At 38.7% G+C, this 23,273-nt stretch overlaps 2 protein-coding genes across 6 annotated transcripts in view; one reads left to right on the forward strand and one right to left on the reverse strand.

Moving 5' to 3' along the window:
* Positions 1 to 6,495, forward strand: part of MIER1 (MIER1 transcriptional regulator) — a 42,568-nt gene extending 36,073 nt beyond the window's left edge. For both annotated transcript variants that reach the window (XM_042465944.1, XM_042465945.1), the window contains 3 exons: positions 2,019 to 2,146; positions 2,811 to 2,950; positions 3,575 to 6,495. In XM_042465944.1, coding sequence (XP_042321878.1) covers positions 2,019 to 2,146; positions 2,811 to 2,950; positions 3,575 to 3,897 — 591 coding nt within the window. In that variant the 3' untranslated portion in view covers positions 3,898 to 6,495. The remainder of the gene's footprint in view (positions 1 to 2,018; positions 2,147 to 2,810; positions 2,951 to 3,574) is intronic.
* Positions 1 to 23,273, reverse strand: part of SLC35D1 (solute carrier family 35 member D1) — a 45,394-nt gene that overhangs the window by 4,131 nt on the left and 17,990 nt on the right. Inside the window, exons 12-13 of one of the 4 annotated variants that reach the window (XR_006103774.1) lie at positions 21,872 to 22,141; positions 18,180 to 19,046 (exon numbers count right to left, since the gene is read on the reverse strand). Coding sequence is in view for 3 of the 4 variants with exons in the window: in XM_042465946.1 (XP_042321880.1) it covers positions 18,993 to 19,046; positions 22,042 to 22,141 (154 nt within the window). In the remaining variant the exon portion in view is untranslated. Of the gene's footprint in view, positions 1 to 18,179; positions 22,142 to 23,273 lie in introns of those variants that run through there. The other 3 variants (XM_042465946.1, XM_042465947.1, XM_042465948.1) reach the window with 3 other exon arrangements.

The raw sequence follows: 23,273 nt of genomic DNA on the forward strand, positions 1-23,273 counted from the left end.
CGTAAACAAGTCCGCTTCCTCAGATGCATTTGTCCAAATACATCTGAGGAAGTAGAATTTGTCTACAAAAGCTCATGCTGCCAACTTCTTTCTTTCTGTTAGTCTCAAAGGTGCTACAAGGTCTCCATACTGATTCTAGAGACTAACATGGCTAAATCTTTGAATTCTAAAATAACAGTGTTTGTGGTATTGAAAGGGTGCAATAGATTATTCTGTCACACATTCAATATCTGGAAAAGGTAATTTGAATAAATGGTAGCAGCCTTTCTAGAATTTTGATATGGCTGTGAATGTCACTTTTGGTTCCTGTCCTTTTTAGACCCATGTAGATGTAACAGGTGCAGTATCTCATTCCATCTCTTCCTGAGGACCAGTTTTCCATTTATGTAAAAGCAAAGGTTAAGCATTGTGCTGGTACAATTTGATCCCCATATCGAGATTGGTAACTTGTGTTTTCACTTACCCGCATCCAGAAAAAAAATCCCTATAGGCATCTGGAGATCCTCCAGTGCAACTCTCTGGTCAGCTTCTGGCAAAAATATCATGTTTACCATTATCTGCGGTTACCGGCCATGGCAAGTCTAGGAACAACATATCCCCTGTGGATACGGGGGCCAGACTGGATCGACTTTAAGGCTAACTTAAGTTCCAGTCTAGTTGAGCAGAGAATTTTGTTAGCTCTAATCATAGTTAAAATCAGTACCATCAGGGCATCAGCTCTTGGCATCCTGGTGCAAACACTAAGGCCCTAGCATTCTAGCAAAACCCACCATTAAAGGTAAAGGTAGTTCCTTGACATGAACGACTGTAGAGGGCGGTGCTTATCTCCGTTTCTAAGCTGAAGAGTCAGCACTGTCCAAGGACTGCTCTGGTTGTCATGTTGCCAGCATGACTGCGCTCAACACTGTTAGCTTCCCACTGAGAAGTGGTACCTATCTGTCTACTTGCATTTGAATGCTTTTGAATTGCTAGGTTGGCAAAAGCTGGGACCAGTGACAGGAGAGCACCCCATCATGTCACACCCAGGCCTCAAACTACCAACCTGGAAATCTTGCAATTAACAGTCAGTGCCTTAATCACTGCATCACTACACTGCATCCCAACATTACGGACACCTATTCTGCTTGCCTGTTTCTTTGCCCCTATCCCCTTCTAGACAGCTTGGCTGAGCTATTTCTAGCAATGCCATAGTGGTGCTACATCAGTTTCTCTGGGGCATTGTATGAAATTACTGTGGTGGTGTGTAACCTGCCTTTGGAATGATGTAGGGACCCACCATAATGTCACTGATACGTTTTTCATTTGAATGCACTTCTAGAAGATTTTCTGGGACCATGTCTTTTAACAAGTCTTTGCTTCCTGGAACATTTTTCACTGTTGTTCTCCAGGGCTTGCACCACTTTTGAGTAGCCTTCCAGGTGCATTTAAAGCCCATTGCTCAGGGTATTTTTTTTTCTCATCCAGAATTTACCTGTCAGGGACTTGACAACATTTTATGTGTATTGCTTCCACACAGTGATGTCATTTAGACATTCTGAGCAAGTGCTCCATGGAGGTCGAATAATTTCTTCAGTTGGTCAAATAAATCGTATTTCTCTTATACAGCATTTAGTTCTTGCCTAAGCCTTATCAAACAGATGCCAAATGAAAATAGGTAGTTTATATTCTAGTTTATTTAAACAAGTGACTAAAAGTGTAGCCAGAAAAAAAGTAACAAAACAATCATTTTCAGATAGCTTATTGATTTACTGAGTACAAACTGCTTTTTCAGGACCATCTAGCTTCACAGTGCCAGGACAAGCATGTGCATGGTGTGGTTTTGAAGGGGAATTGCTGGGACAGTTTGCTGTTTGGCTGCTTATCTGATGGCTATTCCCTTCTATTTAGCCAATGGCATATCTGCCTAAATTCCCAATTTCAACTGGGATCCGTCTCTGAGAGGACTTAACTCTGTTTTTCATATATTCTGTATAGAAAACAAATTAAATACTCAGTTTTTTAAATTTTTATTTTCATAGGTACGAACAAGATCCGTTGGAGAATGTGTGGCATTTTATTACATGTGGAAAAAATCAGAACGATACGACTTCTTTGCTCAACAGACACGATTTGGTAAAAAGAAGTACAATCTGCATCCTGGTGTAACGTAAGCTGTGCTGTTTACATATCATCTTCTCATTTTTGTGTACTAAAACCAGTAGAAAGCTAGATGCTTTCAAGCTAATCAGCAGTAGAAAATGTATGTTCATGCACACTCTTAAGTTCTGCTGTTGTACATTATCAGTTTCTTAGGCTATCTTCTCAAAGATCCAAGTCTTTTCATTCCTTTATCTGTGTCCCCCCCCCAATCCAAGAAGTCAGATCGTTATATGTACTCCCTCTTTATTTTTTTTGCAATAGCATTGTGAGATAGGTTATAGATGGTGTCTGACTTAGGGGCACAGAGGAAACCTTGTGGCTAAGCAAGTGCTTAAACCCACATCCCTCCATTCCAATTCAAGTAGTCTGCTCAGATGTCCCACTAGCTTTTCTGCCACATTTTGGTTGTATACCCCCCCCCCCCCCCCCAACAGGACACAATATGGTATTATCTGGCACAGTTTTATATGGTGATGTCATTGTCAAATAACAGGAACAGAGCATGCTGCACAAAAGTAGGACTGAGATCCATAGAGGCAGTAAATAGCATGGTATCTCAAAACAGATGAATGTTACAGAGTGGGGCAGGTTTTTTGGGGAGTCCAGTTTATTTTATTTTCACTTGATTAGTTATAAGTAATATGAAATGCAGATATTTTCTTTGTTTTAAGGGATTACATGGATCGTCTCTTAGATGAAAGTGAAAGTGCTGCATCCAGTCGAGCTCCATCCCCTCCCCCTACAGCATCTAACAGCAGTACCAGTCATTCTGAGAGAGAAGACAGCACAACCAGCAATAGTAATCATAATGGTTTGTAAAATTTCTATTCTTGCATACCTGAATTTAAAAGTCTTTCAGTTTGTTTTTCAAAATTTCATTGCACTGACATCAGTGAGATCTTTTTTTGTGAGCAGAGATGGTGGTAATGATTGTAATATTAAAGCAGCAAAGTTGTGTTAGATGCTTGAAAGCAGTTAAATGTTGAGTTGCAAGTAGTTCTTGAGTGCACAGTTCATCTACAGTGGACCCTTCCCATCCACAGGGGTTGGGTTGGATGGCAAAAAAAAAAAAAAAAAACCCCAGATGGCCACATCCCATATTATTCAATAACAGCAATGTACCTGTGGACATGTCATTGCATCCACCCACACAGACTGCTATTGAATAATATGGGATGTGGGAGTCCATGGGCGATCAAAATGCATATTGCCAGCCTTCCAATACAAAGAGTCCACTGTACCTAGAAGCCAGTTTCTGGGAAGATCATTTAGGAAATTGTAGACTAAATTAAACTGTTGTACTTCACTTATCTAATGGTGGAAATTATTCCTTTTGTGCCTGTTAGTGGTTTAATGCTGTTTTAAAACCTTTTTAAAAAAATGATAGACTTTCACCTTAATGCCTATTAATTCTTATGTTTTTCATGTAATGTAGGTGTTTCCACTAATGGGCCAGGAGAATTATCAACTAAAGAAGAAGTAAAACTTGAAGGATTGCACATAAATGGACCAGTTGGCAAAAACACATCACTTGTGGATTTTGATACAAATGGCTATGAAACTGAAAATCTCCCCAATCATTCTAAACTTGCTCATTCGAATGCAAGGAATGAAAATGATTTTGAAGACAAAAATGAAAGACCTTTGAAGAGAAGAAGAGTGAACAGTAATGAAAAGGAGGACCCAGGTTCCTCAGAGATTTTCCCAGAAGCAGTGTCCCATGGCAAGTTTAAAGAGCAGGAGACTCTGGATGACTGAATATTTGATTTTATTTCTTAAAAGTATTTTTTGGTGTAGGAAATTTTCAGGGTTGATAGGTTACCTTTACAGATTCAAATCCTTTAATTTATTATGATATTGAACTACATATTGGTTGCTTGCTTCCGATCTTGAAATTTTTCTGTCCCCTCCCCCAAGTCTTGCAATGCAGATGAAATGGAAAGGAGAACACTCTTGAACAGAGCGACATTCTGCTTAGCCTGATAAGGAAAACTACTGTTACTGAGACAGTTCTGTGCAAATTATTACCAGAGTACTAAACAGCTGTACAAAATCTAGTGTGGAAAGTAATCAGTTTCATTGTCCATAAGATTAGATCGCAAATATAAAACAGAATGAAGCATGGAGATTTTCTGTCTACTGGAAGAGAAGCTGTTTTGGGACAGTTAAAGAATGCCTGTAAATCCTGAGAGTTGTATGTTAGAGAATATTTTTATATATATTTATATATAGAAATATTTAAAAATAAACCAAGTCAGGTTTGTATTTGTAAAATTGTTGACATCAGTGATGTCTTTGCATATTCTTATCTGGATATAAGATACCTTCTGTATTTTTCCAGATTCTTTGTAGCCTTTGAAAGATTTTTACAATACCTAAGTCATGATTGAGCTGTCATTTCTAAAAGTTAGTGTGTAATTTTCATACTTTGTACAGTATGGTAAACTTTTATGAGACTTGATCTTCTGAAGAGTTTGTCAGCTTCATTTTATTTTGCTAAAGTTTTTTTATTAACAAAGTAATCATGTTTGAGAAAGCAGTACAAATTGTAAATGTATAAAATTCACACCCAATTATTAATCTCAGAATTTTGAAATTTCTATCTTCGGACAGATTGTGACTTTAAAATTTGGAGATAAGTATGATGCTTCAATTGCACAAATTTCTTGTTTATATAATTGTTCAAATTTATTTTTATGAGACCATATTTAAATCATCAAAATGCTTTAATGTTCCTAACCTCTGTTAGCCAAAGTCAGACATTACGTTATTCATCCATTTATTTTTACACTTCAGTGAGCACAGTAGGATTAAGAAATGGATCAAATAATTCTGGCTGCCTTGATAAAATGCACAGCTTATATTTGGGGCCTGATCTTCACCCAAGGAATCCATTTGGATTCATGCTGCTTCTCAGGAAGCAGAAGCGGCATTGGGAATAGTTATTATTGCATATATATGTATGGATATGCATGCATATGAAGTACTGTAAGGGGTGATAACTTTGACAGAGTGGAGAAAATAGACCCTAATAACCATGTTTTCCATCTACAAAAAGCTTCGGATTGTGGCCATGATGGTGCTTTATAATGTCAGTTCCTTTTTGGGATGTAAAGTCGTCCATAAGAAGTCCCTCTTCCTATTACATCAGGCTATCGCTACAGTAATTTTAACAGTCTAACTGTCCTGAAGCTTGCTTGAAAAGCTCACATTACACTGTTTCAAGTTGATCTAAATACTGATATAACTTGAGAAAAGGTTCAGTGTTTGGTCTTTAGTTTTGAACCTCAAAAACCTTTCTAGGACACCCAACATAATTTTGTTGTAGACATCACAACATTATAAATTTAACCCCCTGCTTTCTTTGGAAATGTTCTGAGTGAATTCTGTTTGTTAACATTATAGGGCTAATATTTATTGTCTACAGTTCAATGCAGTATATCTCAGTTGGCTTAATTAGCAGATGTATAATCTTGTAAACTTTATTCGTTTAGAGGAGATGCCATGGCTGATAAATCCCAGTTTTGTTAATGTGGGAATCCAAAGTTTTCATAGCCTCGTATCAAAGATTGTCTTTTACAAAGTGTTTCAGAGCAAGGCAGTGCATTGCTTTTAGAAATCTTGTTGCAACTTTGAACATCTATTTTTCTGTCCTTTATCTATATATTTAGCAAGCTGATAATGCTTGCAAAACAGTTCATAGGAGTTTATAAGTATATTGTTCTCAGGCTTGTAAGTAAAATATAGCACTGTGTACATTTTCAGAAATTTTACTTTGGTCTTTAATCTTACCTTTAATGGTATGCCTAAGAAAAGTCCTGACATTCCGTAATCAATATGTAATGCTCAGCTGTTCTTAAGTATTTAATTGTAATGTGCATTTTGTTAATGCAGGTGTTTATACAATATTTTATTCATGTTCTTTAAAATGCAGCCACTATAACTTGATAAGACATTGCACTAGTAGTACTATTTAAAATTCTAGTAATATAGTAACCTATTCAAGAAACTTTTAATGCATTTTGGAAACTCAAAAAATCTGTTTCCAAATTGGATTGAAAAATCAGTGCAGCTTTGTGTATAGTAATTGTAATGTATATTTTTACGCACTATTGTGTCCTGATCCATGAAGTGCATTGTGTGCAGCCTGAATCAAACCTTCAGTTCAACAGAGCTGACTGTTGGCTTTATAAAAGGGTTTAAAGTGATATTTTGAAAGAAATTTAAAAATTTGCAAATTAGTTTTTATAAATTTTTCACATAGTACTTTTGCACTGTTGGTAATCCCTGTGTCCCTTCCCTAGCTCCCTGTCTGCAATTCTGGAAAAGCTTATTAAAGTATTTTTTTAAACATAATGCTTACATAAATACAGTTCTTGAGTATGTTAAGAGTGGAAATTTCATTTCTTTAAGATAATGATTCCCAAAATGGGCAGTACTGTCCACTGCAGAGCAGGGGGAGGGGTCAGTCATAGTATCGGCACATAAGAAAGACATGGGGAACCAGTAGGTGTCAGGACCATGGTGGGAATAGGGTTGCATGACACTTCTCTTTTCAGGGTCCCTTAAAACCACCTCGAATCCTTGTTAATCACATCATGTGGTGCAAACTCACTCCTGTGGCACCATTTTGGGACTGACTGACTGACTGGAGTGAGGAGTTAAGAGCATGTGGTGGCAGGGAAGAAGCAATGGCAAAAAGGAACTTTCACATGTGAGATCCTGCTGGGAGTTGGCTGGCAGTTTAGAGCTGGAGGGCAGCAGAAAAAGAGGAAGACTGCATGCTGGGTGTATAGACTCAATTAAGGAGGACCCAGGAATGGGACTGCAGGACCTGGGCAGAGCAGTTGACGCCAGGGAGTCTTGGAAATGTCTCATCCACAGGGTAACCATGAGTCAAGGTGAACATGAGGGCATCTAACAACAGAACAAATCAAGCCTGCACTCCCTAGAAGCCAAGATGATTAAACTGAATCACAGCTACTGTACTTTGGCTACATCATGAGAAGACATTACTCAGAAAAGACAATGCTTGGAAGACAGAAGGAAAAGAGAAAGACATGCATGCTAGTGAATAGATTCAACAAGGAAGTTACAACCCTTAGTCTTCAAGATCTGAGCAGTGTTGTTGATAAGATGACTTGGAGGCCTCTCAGTCTTGGGGCCAAAGTCAACTTGATTGTAGTTAACATCATACTGGCTCACTATATAGTCCTAGATAATCAATCAGGGTTTATGAGGTGACAGTTGTCATGACTGAGCTGAAAAGAGCTATAGAGTGAAAATGATAAAACTAAAACTTGAATTTGAAGCATATTGTAGTTGAAGCCTTAATAATATAAATATAGTATAAATGGGTTTTGGTGGACAATTATGGCAACCCTAGGCAGACCCAGGGCTAGCCTGAAGGAAGAGGCTCCTCCCTCCTTAACTGTCATCTTCCAGCCTCCTATTCCCCTCCAGCTATGCTCTGACTGTGGGGGAGAGGCTTGCGTACCCTAATGAAATTGTGAGCTATGCTGGCAGTGGTATAATAGCCACCGGCAGGGCCTCCCATGGCAGACAGGTCACAACCAAAGGGTCTGACCAAGAGCGCCAAAGGGCAGGATGGGCTCTCTAGCCTTATGGCAACCATCCTAGGAGAAGGAAAACTAATCCCAAACCTGGGCAGATGGTGCTCGTGTAGCCCTGTAAGGTCAACCATCTAAGAGAAGGAAACTCTAATCAAACCTACGACCCAAGGACCTCGCTGTCACCGTCCATGGTTGTCAAGGCCTCAGCAGTCGAACATCTGGTTTAAAGGGTGAGGCCAGTTCTGTGCACGCTGCGCTCCACCAGAAAAATCCATTGCACAGGCTCGAAGGATATATCCAACGTCATCAACGTGCTTGTAGAAAGCACGGATGAATCCTTCCTGAATCTTTGTTCACAAAGTAAAGCCAAGAAGAAGTATAAATGGCACTGTGTTATCATGGGCCTTCAAGTTATTTCCATGTATAGGTGATCCTAAGGCAAACTTATTTTTCTGGTTTCTTGGTACTATTTCTTCAGAAGAGGTCTGCCTTCCTTTGAGGCTGAGAGAAAATAACTTACCCAAGATCACAATGGTTTTCCATGGCCAAGCAGGGGTTGAAACTTTGGTCTCCAGAGACAGTCCAACAAACCACTAAACCATGCTGGCTCTCTCTAATGGTACTATGTGCCCTATAATAAATTAACAGCATGGAGTTCACAAGTATATTGTGTGATACGTTTTAACATATGTATTGAAATATATCAGAGAGAATAGAAATTCTATGTGTTTTGTGCTTTCATTGGCCATCTAATATGCATTTCCTTGCGCATATTCCCCAATATAGCACCCTAATAACATTTTTAAATGTTCAAGAAATCATAAAGAGCATCAGTGGCTCTGAACTACAATTGAAACCCTTAATGATATTTGAAGGAACAAAACTGAAGGCCAGATGAAAAAATTATGTTATAGTTATACATAGCTTAGTGTGACTCATTTGGCAAGACCTTGAAGAACAGTTTGAATGCTGACCACATAGGTCACTGGAAATGGAATAATTGGAATATCACAAAGTTACCATTCACAGACTGCTTTGGAAAGGAAAATTAAAAGTATTATCATATATACTTGACTATAAGTCAATAAATGTATGCCCCCAAATGGACTCCAAAATCATGGATAGACTTATAAATTATTAGTGCTTATAAAGTTCTTAAAAGAAGTGCCCACCATCTTCTACAGCCAGGGATCTTTAAACAGCTCCCTGTTTGAGTCCCCGCACCCTCTCCTCTCTGTGTGTATAATCTCTCAGCCTTCCCTTGCAGGCAGAGTAACAAACAGCTGCTGAGGCAAGGGACAGAGAGAGAATGCCCAGCCTTATACCCCATTTTGCAAGCCATGAGCCTGCGAAATCCTGGGGGTGAAGGGCAGGGAGAAAGAGAGGTCTGTACCCTGTTTTGCAAGCCATGAGTCTTGGAAATGCTGGTGGTAAAGGGGGGGGGGGAGAGTGCCCATCCTTGTTTCTCCATTTTCCATGCCAAGACTATGACCCTTGGGAAAGGTCTAGAGAGGGAGATGTAGGGAGGGAAGTGGTGCTTTGTTTCCCCCTTTAGATCTTTTGTAACATGCCCCAGTGTTTGACCCTCGACTTATTCATGGGTCATATCAAAATCCATGCTTTTGGCCTCAAAAATTGCCCTCAACTTATACATGAGGTCAATTTATACACGAGTATATACAGTAAGTAGCTATTATGAGGAGATGCTGAAAAGGTCTCGGCTCAACCAAGAAGGGAATGACCTACAGCCGTTAAATTTACATGCTATTCCACATATTCAACCTGCTATTTCCAAAGTCATAGCCATGCTAGTCTGGAAAATGCAAGTATGCAAAGGGATCTTGTAGCACCTTGAAGACTCTCTGAAAGAAAGAAGCCGGTAGCATGAGCTTGGGTACACGTGAGCCTACCTCTTCAGATGCATGATGTAGGCTCAAGTCTACAAAAGTTCATGCTACCAGCTTCTTTCAGTTAGTTTCCAAGGTGCTACAAAGTCACTTTGCACCCTGAAGTTTGACATACTTGGTATGTCCCAGGTTTCTTTAGCCCTTTTAAAAAAAAAAAAGTCTGGTCATGAAATGCTGCTCTGTTGCTATCACCTCTGAAAATATCCTTCCTGAAAACCTCTTTAAGGTTTTGAAACAGGAAATAGATGGAGCAAGATCTAATGAGAAAGGAAGATGGTCTATGCACTCAGACCTCAAATTCTTCAAAACATTCATTGTTTTGCCAGCCCTGTGAGCAGGTGCACTCCTGCAAATATAGAACACCTTTGAGCAGCTTCCCTTGCCATTTTGTCCTTCAATGCAAGTTAGAATAGTATTCTGCATTAACTGGCCCTTCTGAAGATTGTGAAAATATCTTCTTTATCCCAAAAAACTGTGGCCATGATCTTTCCAGCTGACCTTTAAGTCTTGAATTTCTTTGGCTGTGGAGAACCCAAGTGCCACCACTGCAAGGACTATTATTTGGTCTCCAGATCCTAGTGATGTAACCTTGTTTTATCAATAGTGACAAGTTGTTCCAAAAACTGCCAATAGATCACACAAAATCGTGCAAAATCAACTTGCAAGTATCCATTTGATTTCATTTCTAGTCAGCATTCAGAACATTTCAGCACCCACTTGGCTGACAGCTTCTGCATAGTCAACTGTTCATAAATTATAAATCCAATGGATGCCTGGGATATCTCAGCAAACGTTTTAGTTGAGGTTTGCAAATCTGCAAAAATCAGATCATGAAGACACTCAGCATTTCAGGAGCTGACACTGTTGATGGCCTCTAAGGTTTTGCTGTATCTTCAGTCTCAAAATTTGCTAAAAGTTGGCATACCACTTCTTCACTTGTCACTCAATGGACTTTATAACATGGGAGGCCAAGTTCCCAAATCCCGTGCAGAAATGGGATTTAAATCCCAGAAAAATCCAGCAAAAATGGGATCATTTTCAGACATATCAGGACACTGAGCATTAATCCAACATTAACCCACACAGAAAATGGACAAAATCGGCCACTTTTTACTTTCCCAGAAACTGGCAGTTTACGATAAAAAATAACACTCTTTTGGGAAGTGGGTTGGGCCAAGTACCTTTCAGCACCTCTTCATATGGGATGGGGCTTGGGGACTCTGTTATGCAGTGGTTCCAGTCTCTTTTGGAGGGGCAGACTCAGAAGATGGTCTTGGGGGACTCTTGTTCAACTCCTTGGCCTGTGAAGTCCCACAGGGTTCTGTTTTGTCCCATGTTGTTCAACATCTACGTGAAACTGCTGGGAGAGGTCATCCAGAGTTTTGGGGTGCGGTGTCAACAGTATGCAAATGATACCCAACTATATCTTGCCTTTCCATCTGACTCCAAGGAAGCCATCTTTGTGCTGAACCAGTGTCTGCTGTCAGTAATGGATTGGATGAGGGCAAACAAATTGAAGCTTAATCCAGACAAGACAGAGGTGCTCCTGATCAATCGTAAGGCAAGTCAGAGAACTGGGGGTATGCCTGTGCTGGATGGGGTTACACTCCCCCTGAAATCTCAGGCTTGCAGCTTGTGTTTTTCCCTGGACTGCGCTCTGAGTCTGGATGCCCAGGTTTCCGCAATGGCCAGGAGTGCATTTGCACAATTAAAACCAGTGCGCCAGCTGTGCCCATCTGGTTACATTGACACATGCTTTGGTTATATTCCATTTGGACATCTGTAATGCACTTCTACACGAGGCTGCCTTCGGAAACTTCAGTGGGTCCAAAATGCTGCGGCCAGAATGCTGACATGGCTTAGGTCCAGACTATTTGAGAGACCTTATCACCCCATACAAACCACTTAGAGCACTAAGATCCTCAGAAGAAGGCTTTCTCTCAGTTCCACCACTTTCCCAGGCTTGCCTGGTGTGAGCACGAGAGAGAGTGGCTGCTCCCAACCTGTGGAACTCCCTTCCATGGGAGGCTAGGCTGGCCTCCTCACTGCTGGCCTTTCGCCGGCAAGCAAAGTCATTTTTGTTCAAGCAAGCTTCTTTAAAATCATGCAGGCCTGGTTTTATTGGGGGATGGGGGTTGGTTTAAATTATTTTTAATCGTGTATGTTTTAAATTTTGTATGTTGTATTTTTAAAACTTTTTACTGTTTTAATTGGACTATTTTAATTGTTTTAAAGTGGTGTGTGTGTGTGTGTGTGTGTGTGTGTGTGTGTGTGTAGTGAGCTGCTTGGGTCCCAACTTGGGAGAAAGGTGGGATGAAAATAAAATAAAATATTAATTACTGGAAATAATAAAGACTAGATGAATTAATAACAAATGACACTGAATGATTTGTATATTTATTCTATACAAATATATACACTGATGCTTACATATAGTATCAAAAATAAAAATTGTGTGTATATATTGTGTAGAGAATATTTTTTAGGTTTCAATACTTTATGAAAATTAAGTGGAAAGATTTTACAGGCCATGCAGGATTTATTAGCCACGTCTTAAGGATAGAGTTTAAAATTTTAAAGCAATTTGGAAAACAATGGGATCCACCACTGCGGACTACAGAAATACTATAACGCCCTGAGCTGAGTAGTGGTAAAGACCTACCCACGCTGGATAAGTGAACACAGTTCTTATTTCTAAATGTGCTATGTTCATCAGCAGAACAAAAAACATCCGACTCTTGAACTGACAATCTCACAAATTCAGTATACAAGCACAATGAATTGAGAAAAACAAGATGATGAAGCTGCTTCAGTTTATTTTTAAGCTTGTACAAAAATACAGATGCAATTTTTTTTAAAAAATTGTGTCATCTGAAGTCTACAATACTTAACATTTAAAAAAAGTTTACTCTTATGCTAGAAGACTCAATCTTGTAAATAAATTCTATACAGGAAAAAATATAAGATTAACAGCATAGAAAATAAAGCAATTTTGTTTCCCCTTCCAGTGTATGCAGTGTCTTCTGGAACTTGGCACTAAAAAGGTATACATTTACAAAATGCAAATCCACTCAGAACTCTTTTACGTGACAGTAAATCTATCAAGTAGATTTTAAAATGTAACTATAACAAATGCCCTGAGAGCAACTGCCTCGATACAGCAGGTTGATAAAAATACAAGAACCTGTCATTGACGTATTAAAAGTTCACTCTAAAGAGGCACCATATTCTGCAACAAAATGCAAATATACATATCTGCATATACATTCTTTGCATAATTTCTGTGCACATATGTTTGCAGAATTTGGTACTTCAGAGCAGGAACCTGGTATAAGAGATTACAGATACCAAGTGACCATTCAGCAAGCAATGAAAATGGGAGCTGGAGTTACCTTTAAAACTAGGCACTAACTTTTATGCTACCATGGAAGGGTTAAAACATGAAATCTTAAAGGGGTCTTCCTATTTTCCCCACAAATGAAGGCCCTTTTAATAGTACCTGGGGAACTAAACCAAATAGTTGTTTGTTAGCCAGGAATTTGCTGTAAAGGCTAGATTTACTAGAAGTAACAGTTACTCTACAGATACTATTTTTAAGGATAAAGTACACACTGTTCCTTAATCTGTTCATGCACCTAATTTTAGAGTGGAAGACAAGTCCACATTTCATAGCATAAACATAATTAGTCACAGGACAAAATGTATACATTCAAAAAGAACAATTCTATTTTGAAGATGTATTACATGATGAGAACCCAAAACAGTAAGTTATGTACAGCACCATCCTAAGCTTATCTGCTTAAAAGTTAAGTTCCACTGAGAAAGTACTTCTGCTGGTATAGCATAAGTATATGTCACTACGGTTGTATCCGCACTGCAGTAATAATCCAATTTAATATAAATTTAACTGTCATGACTCAATGCTATGGAATTCTAGGAATTGTAGTTCTGTAGATATTTAGCCTTCTCTGTCAGAAAGCTCTGGTGCCACAACAAACTACAAATCCTAGGGTTCCACTGCACTGAACCAGGACAGTTAAAAGTGGTGTCAAATTGGATTATTTCTAGTGTGGATGCAGCCTAAAAGGATTATGGCCTTGGTACACATCAGAATGAAAGACAGACAGCTCTTACAATCTTAACAGCCTACTTTGTGTACACTTCTATATACTCTTGCACCCTATACATAAACTGTCGTATCACTTTCCCATCTATATCAAGTCTTTACAGTTGTGAGCAGAGGTTTATCTTGCTGCTCCTGCCCAAAATGCTTTTCATTAGAGATGTCAGGGACTGAACCCGGTCCCTTCCTGTTCAGAATGCTTCTGCAAAAATCTTTTTCTAACTAGGTATGAAGAATGCATCAAATCAAAGACCAAACCTCTTCAGGGAAAGAGATTAATGGATGGGAATGTGGCACTTGAAACCTATTCTCTCTCTACTGGGTATCTGGGATCCAAAGTATGCAAAACACACTTCTAGCCATGGGTTTTAATGGCTTTGGATTTTAAGACATCTCTCATGAAACACTGTTCCAAAAAACATCCCTGAACCTAAGAGAGAGGGCCACCTTAAAGTGAGAAGAGCTAGTTTCTGAACTGCATTTTTTTCATTCAAAAAATAATCTTTCAGAGAGGTACAAACACAAAGATGCAAATACTGTAAGTAGATTCACAGCAATAGTGTGTAGCCTGTATGAACTTGCGACCTTACTCTTTCTTACACAGCATCTATAGCATAAGCCAAAGCAAAACCCAAATACTGTACAAATACTGGCTTATTGTTAAGCAATTCCCTTGCAGTTCAGACTCATTTATCTCCTTTTTAACACTCATTTTAAAAGCTAGCAGCTTTTTCTTGTTGTTCCAGAAAAGGAATTTTCATGTTCACAGTACAGACTGAGTGCCCCTTACCTGAAATACTTGGGACAAGAAGTGATTTGGGTTTTAGAGTTTTTCAGATTTTGAAATATTTCCATACGCATAATGAGATACCTTGGAGTTGGGATCCAAGGCTAAACATTAAATTAATTTATCTTCCATACAAACCTTACACACATGGCCTGAAGGTAATTTTATGCACAGTATTTTAATATCTTTGTGCATGAAACAAAGCATGTGTACACTGAACCATTAGAAAGCAAAGATGTCACTGGGGCTTTCTATGGGGCTTTCTATATTGCCATTTGGGACGTCCTGAGGACGTCCCATTTTAAAAAAGGGGTGTCTCTTTTAGACGCCCCTGGGCCTAGTACGGACTCCGTCCGTACAAGATGGCGCCGGCCCTTCTACATGGCCGGCGCCATCTTTGCGTATTTGACGCTGAGCGTCCGTACGCGTCGCGTCCCTTGTGACGTAGCGAGTGCGCCCCTGGCGCCTCGCTACGTCGCAAACGCGACGGAAAAAGAAGCTCCATTTTGGAGCTTCTTTTTTGGTCCGCGCGGGAGTCGGGCCGTCTGAAGGCTTCGGCTCCCCCGCGGACCTACCGGCGGCGGTTTGTATCCCGCCATAGTCTCAGCCACCTATGTGGACAATTTTGAATTCTGGAATTCCAGGTAAGGGAGATTCAATCTGTATTGTTAAAGATGGACTGCCAGATGGTAAAAAAATAAATAAAAAAAATCAATGGGTGATAAAGATCAAACGTTAGTAAATAATTATGGGTTTTATCACACCATCAATTTTACTGACTGAAAACAATTTACAAAGGACTGAACATACAACGATTCCAAAGGGAGGACAGAAAACAACCTTAAGACTAGAAGAATGGATGGAGCTTCTAGAAACTGTTTACATATCATGTTTTTAGCCCTTAATGCTTGTGAAGATATGCTCAAAAGTACCAGAGGGATATATGTAGACTCTCAAGAAAGAGTATGGCTGAGCTAAGATTTGCAGCCAAGTGTGAGATTGTAGTCCCTCATTTAGTTCCTTGACCGCCTCCAATAAATGAAACCACACTACTATATGTAAAATCGTTAAAACTGCAAGACAGCTATACATTATGCAGGTCACATAATTCAGATTTCTGGTGCACAATTTGGGACTGACTAGGGGCAGAAAGGTATTATTGTCAGTAGAGAGGCAGCTCTACCAGTAAGCAAAGAGCTAGCATGGTGTGGTTTGAGCACTGGACTATGATTCTGGTGACTAGAGTTCAAATCTCTACTCAGCCATGAAAACTCGCTGGGTGATCTTGGGCAAATCATACTCTCAGGTCAACCCCCCCCCCCCAGCAAATCTTGCCAAGAAAACCCCAAGACAGGTTTGCCTCAGGGTCACCAGAAGTGAGGAACAAAGCCACACAACAACAACTCATAAGCATCCCTTGCATTAGCAGCTGTCTTCTTGCACTAGACAGGATCTTAAGCCACAAACCAATCAAAGGCTTAACTTAGCTACACCGTACACATAAATACTTTTTATGGAAAAGCCGCTTAAGGGCATAGATTTGGAGCAGAAAGGCAAGTGCAAAACCCTTTCCACATTCACTAATAAAATAAGCATTGTCAATTCCAAACTTCCATCTTTAATTTATTTCCTCCCACAGCATGGGATGTTACGTGAGATTAACCCTCCAAACTGGTTTAAATAAAGACCAGTTTCTTGTCTATTGTGAACCAGCTAGTGCATATCAAGGACTAAAGAAATAGATGATCATCAAGTATCAGATAGAGCCAATGGATAAACAATTTGCCTCTCCTGTGACTACAAAAGCAAGTTTAACCTTGCAACTTCAATCAGGTTAGTTTCATCACCAATTCCTACATGATTCAAGGTACCTTTTTAGGAGCTGGGGTTAAGATCTGTGGACTATATAACACTAAATAAACCCGGTATGCAGTCCAGAGAATGTTCGGTATATTCAGTGTCTTAATGTTAGGTGCATTTAGTGTCCTAATTCAAATACTACTGCTTATTTTAACATACAAATAGTAGGATCACTCAGCCAAAAAATATCAGATAGGTTTGGCAGTTAATTTTCTTGTTAATAAAGACACTTTCCCTTGATGCAAGGGGAGTGTTTGGCGGGTTACATTGTAATTTTCTGTTATCGTGTTGCATTTTTTCTTATGCTCAATGAAATTACTGGTAGCATTTATGCAGTGAGTTGTTATTCTACCACATATCCACAGCTTCAGCTTGCATTCATTTGGCCAAAACAAACAAGACTGCCCACTATCATCCCTGCTTTTATGAGAGCGCAGTTAGACAAGCAACAGACAATTAAAGAAACAATATTTGGATTTAAGTTACACATGGTGAATAACAAGTGGTTTAAATACCCTAAAGGCATGTGCTCCAGTCTGATTTAAGCACTAAAGAAGCTAAGGACAGCCCTGTTTACAACGTCAATAGGAGACCACCAACAAATACCAGGAGCTATACAGTTTTATTTCAGAGGAAGGAACTGGCAAAACCACTTCTGAATGTGTAAGAAAACCCTATGAAAGCCATAAGTTGACAGACTACTTAAAGGCGCCCACACACACACATGCTGAATGAGGTCTTAAGATGAGCTCATGTAACATCTCTTCCCAGGACTCATAAAATACTTTGTGATCTCTCTGGATATCAAGCTGGAATAAATATTGATGCCTCACTAACTGGAAGCTCTAGTTTTATTCTGTTTCTGGAGTAACAACTGTTTGAAATTTTCACTGTTTCAATATAAAACATGTGGGCTTCTTGATATCAGTATCGAAGATGTTCCTACCTGTGTCCTCCAATGTCATTTTAAAAAAACCCAACATAATTACTTCACCAAATTCTTCTGGGAAGGTGACGAGACACTGACAACTATTGTTGTAAAATTTGTTAAGATCTGAGATTTTCTTCCACTCCTACTAGTGTTAATAACAAAACTAGAGATGTGAGGACCTAGAAAAAATACTGAAAAAAATAAGGGGGGAAAAACACATGGTCTTTCCCCTATTTTTTTCTAATGCCTTTATTTCTGGCACAAAATTGGAAAAATTGTAACAACAATAACAACAACAACAACAAAACAGCCACCAAAAACAGATTGTGTATATTAAATGTTTAAGACAAGATATTCAGATAGTTGTTGTTGTGTGCTTTCAAGTCATTTCTCATTTATGACAACCCTATCACAGGTTTTCTTGGCAAAATTTGTTAAGAGGGGATTTACCTTTGCCTTCTTCTGAGGCTGAGAAAGTGTGAATAGGCCAAAGTCACCCAATGGGTTTCCATGGCCAAGCAAGGATTCGAACTCTGGACTCCAGTCATCATCCAACACTCACACCACTACAACATGCTAGCTCCCTGTTCAGATATTTACTAATCCAAATTATTTCTAAAAACTATGTAATTGACTTTTATGCAACACTACGTACAGCACCAGATCACTGGAACTCCTGGTCTTGGTTTCCTGTCCTCATTTCTTTTTATGGGAACGAGCATGTTATCACTGCTTAACACCATGGAAAACTAAAGAAGGCAAAATAATATAGTTTTATTTTTTCTCGCTCAATAAATTGGCAAAAGGTTCCTGGGGTCTATGCAGCTTCATTTAAAACAAAAATAAAGTAAAAGTGTAGAAAAGTCTAATCAATTTTTAATAATTCACTGAATAAACTGAATACATTATACACAAATACATTATGCATAATTTGTTTTGGCCTATCATATTTCTTGTTCTATTTTACCATTGTTTTCTTCTATTTGTTTTTACTGATTATAAGAGCTCTCTTTGTCCCTGGGCACAAGTCCCTGAACAGCTGCTTCAGGATTCTGACACTTATTCTGTCACTTTTTACTTTTGCTTCTTGCCTGTCCTTAACTGTATGAACAGTTACATCAGCCATCCAGTGAGGCCTTTCTTTCTCTTTGATTACAGATAAGATTTTTTCTGCATTCTTCCCTGATAATGTTCCTGGGGTTGGTCCATGGTCCTTCTGGGTCCCAGTCATTTAGGCTTAGTAGTGTAAATCTGGCTTTTTATGTTGTTAAAAGTCTTCAGGGACATTCTTTAGATTATATTTTAGCATGATGATGGATTTAATGTCCTTCTTTACCCTTATTGTTAACTTTGATATTAATTCGTGCTCTTGCCATAGTCCACTCTTGGATTTGCCTGTGTAGTGAGAATGGGGCTTCTTCATCTTTTGCTTCATTTATAATATCTATTTGATTACTATCTTGCATTTCCAGTGCTGTCCACTGTTTGTTGTCTGTTTGGTGGTCTAAAGAATTTGTTTGCAATGAACGAACATGTTGATTTTACAAAATTCACTACGTTGCTATTATGTTTAATTTCTTGATTCTAGGCCAATTTTTCCAACCATTGGTTCTACTCTGTTTCCCATTTTTGAATTCAAGTCAACTACCAGTTTCTTGTTTTGGTGTATGACTTATTTTTCCCTGGGTGCCACAAAAGAAGCTACTGATTTCTTCATCTTCCGCCTCTGTAATTGGACCATAAATTTCAATTATTGTTATACTGACACATTTCCCATGGAGTCTTTTTGATTTATTTGACCAAATGTTGCATTATATCCCTTGACTGCTTTTGCTACATTATGTCCCACTATTAACTCAACTCAGTTTAATTTTATATTGTTATTTCCATAGTAAAACTCTATGTAATTATCTGATTGAAAATGCTCCATTCCTATCCACTTCAGTTTGGTTATCCCATGTATTGCAGTACTTATACATTCCCATTTTTTTGTTCTGCAGTTTTGAAGCAGAAAAAAGCAAAATCTCTATTTTTAATTGCAATCGATGCAAAGTCTTGACAAAAATGTCATCCTTTAGTTTCCAGTTTCCCCAATACACACTTCTGTTCTTACACCCATATTATTTTCATATGCATTGTGCAGCTTCAGACCTTCCTTTCATAACAGAGCATTTCAGCAGCAGAATGTCCTTTCTGCTTGAACAGTTCCATTGTTAGACACAGCACTATGCATACATGTCTTTTATCTAACCTGTAATGCTAATATTAACATTTTCCCCCAATTTCCCCAAAATTTGTGTCCCCCCCCCAAAAAAATGGGAAAAACACCCCCCCCCCAGCATGAACTGAAACTTTCCAGGAATTTTACATCTTTAAGCAAAATACTTCTTTTAAAACTATCAGGTGTTTGGTGGATACTGGGAGCAAGGGACATTAGCAAGCAGACAAAGCAATGCTATATAAATTACAAATAACATTTATAAGCTGAATGGTACTAGTATCTTACATCTGAATTTTCTCCAGCCTCTTAGTGTAATTTTAGCAAAAGAAAATCAATTTCTATTTGTTCTGGATTCTTAGTCTAGTGAGTCCAAATCATGAAGACAAAGCAGTGTCTGCCTTAGATAGGGAATTCTTCACTATCTCAGCCTCTTAATGATTTATTTTTTCACAGATTAGGGAAGAAATCCCTTCATATCTGGCAACACGTATGAGTACAAAATCACTAGGTTTTAAAATTTGGTCCTGAAGGCTGCAGTGCTGTAGGTCCCCTCTTTTTATTTTATTTCTTCAGAAAAAAATTCATCACACAATTATTGTGCTTTACAATCCCCCAAGAAATAAGGCATTTTTAAAATGTGCATGGTAACTGATAGAAATCATCAGCAATGCCAGTTTAATAGAAAACTGGTCTGAGCTTTTGAGAACAGTTTCATCATACAGTACTGGATTCAGTGGAAGATGTTCTTTGGTCCTATTTTGTTCATAAGTCAGTTTCTCAGGTTCATTTCGAACCTTGGAAGGCAACCTTTATCAGCGTGAAGCCTTCTAGACAAATCAGATGTAGCAGAGCTTTGCTAAGACTTCAGTCCAGCCGTGAGCCAGAACATTGTGGGCAAGATGCCACCGAATACAAGCAGAACTTTACTTGTATCTCCCTCTCCTTGGTTGCTCTGCCTCCCATATCTGCTTCCAAAGGACCTTTCTGGCAATAAGACAATCCTTCCTATCAGCATTGTAGAAGCTGCTGATGCAAGAACACTTTGTACATAAACCAGTACTAATCTAACCATAACTACTTCATTGTCCTTTTCTTTTAACCACTGGATTTTCGGCACTTTCTGGATATGCCTATTTGTGGCTTTAGCCAGCTTTATTAGGAAAGTAACTCGAGCATTTGCAGGACTAGCACTCTCACCTTATTGATGAATAGCTAGAGACAATCTTGGATTCATGCATGAAAAAAGTGATACACAACAGGAGTTAGTCCTCCTGTAGTTTGGCCTATAGCTGTTGATTTAGAACTGAAACCTATATATGACCAATGGCTTGAAGTTGTCATGGCTTCTCTCTTTCCTGATTAAGTTTTCTTGTCTTTTGATCTTTCTCTGTCAGTTGATTTATTCTTGCCTCTCACCAGAGAGCCAAAATGATAGACTGGTGGAAATAGCAAGAAAAGGATGGTTTTTTTTTTTTGGAGGAAGGGCATTAATCTGGCATGTGAGTTGTTTGTGTATGGAATCACCAATGTACAAACTCCTCTTCAACATGTGCCTCTTGCATAGCTGGTCCCTATGCTGAGCACTACGGTCATGGGAAGGAGGCTCATTTATCTGTTTCAGGCTGTATCTTTTTCCTGGTGAAAGCTACACAAAAGAGGTGAGGGGAAATCCATGACCAAGGTCATAGAGCATTTCAGCACTGTACTTGAATTTTCTTATTTCTCTGGGACAAACATTGCTCAAACCACTGTTTTAAACAATGCTTGCTGTTGACCTACGGAGGCCTAAAAACAATGATTTCTGACAAGGCACACATCTAAATATCCCCAAAGTTAATGCCAATCAAGTGCTTAACTGTTTGCAGGGAGGGAAATTAATTGACTGATTTCAAATAGGACACATATTCCAAACTATAGACTGGAATGGCCAGAAACTGGTTCAGATTGCTCTCATGGTGACTTCAGTGGCAGACGGGATAAGCCATTCTCCCTTTGTCCCTTGTTACAGGCTGTGCAATATGATTCATATCCCCATAGGATAAGAATTAGTCTGAATGCCATTCACCAGTATCAGTTTTAACTAACTTTTGTGGGAAAGGCAGTTAAGGCTGGTCTTCTTGGTAAATGAAAGCCATGTTTGCTCAGCACCCTCAAATTGATTCTGAAATATTTAGGACACATTTTCTTGCAGGATCCAACTCCAGCTAGCAGTGCACTGGCTATAGTTGAGATGATTAATACTGTGGCATTAGAAGTAATTTTTGCACAGATAGTGCAAGATTATTTTTTTTAAAAAAATTATTTCTTGAGGCTTAGCATTAACTACCCACCTGTACATTTTAAATTATCTCATTGCTTCTGAAAGGCAGCAATTGTCAGATTGTGCAAATGCAAAGGATTCATACAATTCCATTCACAGATACTCAATATTCTACTGATTTGTCAGCAATCACAGCTGCAAAGGAACAGTTGCTTTCAGTAAGTAACTCCTTTGTCATACCGCACTTTTCCCTTTAATGTCCATCTTGATGCTAGCTTCAGACTGCTTGTTCTGTTCTTCTGTAAAGGTGATGTAAGAATATACCAGGCTTCCAGCAATACTGCAAGACATCATTTTTAGATTAAAATACATATTCTGAATCTTCCTGAAGTTATACTACATAATCTAGCTTAGTACAGCTGGTCCCCGTTTTAGCTTTTATTGGATACTAGGCCAGAAAATGCCAGGTCTTGTATATAAATACACAAATTATTGGTGAATACTCAGTGTATTTGTAAATGGTTTCATTACAGAGTTAATGCAACAGTTGAGTTGGATTACATGGAAACAGCAACTTTACAGCAAACCATGGGTTAATAGCTCTCTCTCTCTCTCTCTCTTCCTAGATTTAATCTTGAATGTTGTTACACCATTTTTAATTTGCCTCTTGCAATGAGTACAAGCTCCTCAATTTCAATTCTATTCAGAAACACTGCTTATTAAATAGATATATAAACAAGAAATCTATTGAATCAGTTGCATTTCTAACAGAAAAAATAACAAACAGCTCAGTGTCAGATTTAAAAATTGTCTGCTGATTCCCTTTCTGAATGGATGGAGATACATAAATGCACACATGTGTGTGTAAGTATAAATATGACATTGACTATATATTAGGAGTAGATTCTTTTTAAAAACAAGGAAATCTATAGGAACAAATTTAGGAACAAATTTAGGACTGACACATAAATCTACTAACCAGTCAAATTTGGTCAACAGAGAAGTCAAAAGGACATTGTATAGCAAAATGCTCCAAGAAGGCCAAACTGGTTTTATGTGGATGATAGCATATTATTTTTAGTACCATTAAGTGATAGCAAAATGTGACGACCTTGCTGCCTACTCTGAAAGCAGCAAAAAATGAGGACCTCCCCATCTTAAATCCATATATAATAGAAGCACACAGGGCTAATACAGGAGACCAGGGGCTGTAGGTGGTACAAAAGCCCATATCATCAACATTTTCAAGCACCTGAATGTAAGACCTCTGAGAATGAGTATCTGGCATTTGGCTGAACATGAACATGACTACAATGTCCTTATGAGCAAGGACTCTTCCTTACTAGTCTTCCAACCCATGGGACCTTTGCTACTATATTCAGCTCAATGCGGACACAGAGCCTTCCTCTGATGTTCACACTCAATACTTTACTATCTAACTCAGTTCTAGGTGCTTCAGAATGATAGGAGCA

The sequence above is a fragment of the Sceloporus undulatus genome, chromosome 4 (genome assembly GCF_019175285.1).
Source record: "Sceloporus undulatus isolate JIND9_A2432 ecotype Alabama chromosome 4, SceUnd_v1.1, whole genome shotgun sequence".
Lineage (NCBI taxonomy): Eukaryota > Metazoa > Chordata > Lepidosauria > Squamata > Phrynosomatidae > Sceloporus > Sceloporus undulatus.